At 27.1% G+C, this 3155-nt stretch overlaps 1 protein-coding gene across 3 annotated transcripts in view; it reads left to right on the top strand.

Annotated features, from left to right (window-relative positions):
* LOC101238206 (uncharacterized) overlaps nt 1-2631 on the top strand; it is an 82568-nt gene extending 79937 nt beyond the window's left edge. For all 3 annotated transcript variants that reach the window (XM_065811276.1, XM_065811277.1, XM_065811275.1), the window contains exon 16: nt 1550-2631. In XM_065811276.1, the coding sequence (XP_065667348.1) occupies nt 1550-1734 (185 nt within the window). In that variant the 3' untranslated portion in view covers nt 1735-2631. The remainder of the gene's footprint in view (nt 1-1549) is intronic.
* Nucleotides 2632-3155: the final 524 nt, after the last annotated feature.

Here is a 3155-nt window from a genome sequence, read left to right as displayed (position 1 = left end):
TCTTTTATCATTTTGCACATTAGTCATTTTGTGTCAAGATTTAAGATATTGAAGATACAAAATATTTTAGTTTAAGTAAATCATTTTAATCGTTGATCATTTTGAGTCAAAGTTTAAGATATTGAAAAGACAAAATCTTTTAGTTTAATTACCAACAGGATTTTTGTTACTAAACATTTGATGTAATTAGCATTAGCATTACTAAAACCAATGATATTGACAGACAGAAAACCAATGATATTGACAGACAGAAAACCAATGATATTGACAGACGGAAAAGGAAAAATTTTTTGGTCAATTTGATTAAAAACAAGATAAAAAAGAGTACAGTGTAAGGGTGAAAAAAAATGAGGAACAAAAAAAAAAAAGTGATTAGGTATAGTGGTGATGAATGAAATCAAGTATTATTAATCAAAAAGTATTTAATTGAATCAAACCTAATTTTACAACAATTACATGCCAACAATATGTTAAGTATGTGACAACGATATGCCAAGTAAGTGACAAGTATGCCAACGATTTGCCAAGTATGTGACTATTTAAGTCATTGCAAAGTATAATAGCTATAAACATTAAGATTTGAAGATAAAAAAGAATCAAAGATAAAAAAAAGGTTAAATTTTTTGCCCATAGATTTAGTGGATAAATAATCACATTGAAGGCCACGAAAATTTGTAAAAGAAAAATGGTACCTCGAACCACAGTGACAGCCAGGTTTGAAATCTCCTAACATTTTTTTTTATTAGGAAATGTTTTAGTTGAATAATTGATGTGTTAAGAACCATGTTCACCTGTTTCTAAATAAATTATAAGTTCATTATCATTATTATTACTTTTTAGAAATGATTCAATATAGTAAACTGTATTTTTAGCTATCTAGGGTTCATTTAAAGAAACATTTTCACGGTATTTAATAATATATTCCAGTAAACTAGCATGAAACCTCTTGATTTTCATAACAGCAGTTTCAACACCAGCATTTCTTTTTTTCTCCAAAGGTTGCTCGCTTCATGAAGGTTGCTTGCTTCATGAAGGTTGCTTCATTGCTTGAACCCTCTTAAACATTAAGTTATTGGAAATAATTCAAGTTTTCCTTGATCAGCAATATCACGAGCATTAACATCTATCAATTTATTATTAATTTTTGTTTTCCAGCTTCTGCATATTAGCTGTAATGATAATCAAAAGTACCAGCTTCATTTTTTCCCACCATCCAAAAGACTTTCTCCTTTATTTCCAAAACAATTATATTTTCTAGTATGACTTTTAATACCGAACAATGAGTTTTAAATCAAATGCAACAGTATACTTAACAACTCGAAAATTTAGAGGATCAATTAATTTTCTAAGGTTTTTATTGTGTTCTGATACTCCCTGTTCAACAGCAACAATAAAACAACGCCAGCTAAAATCAGGTTGATATCTAGTAGAAAAATTAAAGTTAGTAAATGACTAGGATTACACTTTTTTTTTAATATTGGTTAATAGCATCATAATCATTACATTTTATTTTTATTCTAGTTAGTATTTTTGCAATCATATTTTTTAGGATATTCACTCGGTTTGGGCTGGTTACGTTATTTAACAGAGGACGAAGAGATTCTTAAAAAACAAATGAAGTATCAAGAAATTATGAGTATTGATTTAAACCAATCAAAGAGCGATTTCAATGTTTGGTCAAAACTAAAAGATGGAGCACGAGTTCTGCACCGCAAAGAATATAATATTTTTTAATTTCTTTTCTTACAGTTAAATTTTTTTCGTTCTTATATGTTATCAAAATTAAATGTTTAAACAAGGGATAATACTTAGGATAATGCACAATTTAAACATTTTTAATGTTTTAATAACATGCATCTAAAATCATGCACCACAAAAACATTGAAATATTTTTATCTTTTTTTTTTTTTCTTAAATAATACATTTTTTTTTTTAACTAAAATATTTTTTTTTTTTAAACAGATTTAAAAAGAAAAAAATTTCTCAAAACAAGAAATGTTTTACTTTTTAGTAAATTTTTTTAAGAAAAAAAAGTAAAAAAATTCTTTCTTACATGTAAAATAAATCTGCGCAGCAAAAGTTCAATTTCTCATATCAAGAAAAGAAAATCTAGATTTAGAAGCTTTAAAGTTGACTAATGATTGTCTTAGTAGATAAACTTGTGGAAAATATGCCGAAAAACCTTATGTTTTTTTTCAAATATAGAATTGAATATCAGGAATTGATGTAGAATTGATAGCAGGCAAATCATTAAAATCGCTACTGTTATTTTTTTAAAAAAAGTTAAAGATAATGGTTCTCTAATCGTCAAACTACTTGAAGGACCATGTTTATAAAAATTTGTAAAAAGATGATTTGCAATTCTGTTTGAATTCTTTTTGGTTTTGGGTATATGCAATGTATTTGTATTTTGTAAAGGAATATGTAAGTTTGGAAGTAACATTGATTTTTTTTACATATATACAAGTTTTTTTTCATTACACAATTTTTTTTTTGCCTTTTGTATACAACGAATTGTTTTTATACATTGAAAATTTTGTACGTGTTTAAGTTACTATTTGTTTGACTTTATTTAAACAAAAACTTGTATATTGTTTTGCTATTTATTCTGAAAATATAGATAAAGAAAAATCGGGATTTTATTAAATGTAGAGATTTGTATGCAGAAGTTCAGAGCTTCATAAATGTGAAGTTTAATGTCTACTATGGTCATAGAAGCGATTAGGTTAGAATGAATACGAAAGCCTTCTAATTTTTTCTCATCACAAAAGCTCCTTTGTAGTGTCTAATGACAAGCCCATTATTATTCAGTAAAACGCTGAAACAGCAACTTGCTTAAATAAGTTGCTTTATTTGTCATGTTGATAACTTTTATGATTGTTTTTGAACTAGTTTAAGGTATGCAAATTGACTACTTTATCCAGTAATTCCTTTCATGCGTTTGTGGCTCGATTAAGGAAATAGTTTTGTCGAGAAAGCAATTTTAGCAAATTCAGCTCGATATCTAATTTTGCGTCTACTTTTTAAATCTTATTTTCTTGAATATTTAGCAGCCATAGCGCAGTGGTTAGTGCGTTTGCCTCATAATCATTTTGCCTCATAATCATGAGATCCTTGGTTCAACACTACCTCTGGCAAGTTTTTTAACATCAGTA

Source organism: Hydra vulgaris, chromosome 12 (assembly GCF_038396675.1).
Source record: "Hydra vulgaris chromosome 12, alternate assembly HydraT2T_AEP".
Taxonomy (NCBI): domain Eukaryota; kingdom Metazoa; phylum Cnidaria; class Hydrozoa; order Anthoathecata; family Hydridae; genus Hydra; species Hydra vulgaris.
The sequence above is the reverse complement of the archived record's forward strand: the minus strand, read 5'-3'. Positions and strand labels throughout refer to the sequence as shown.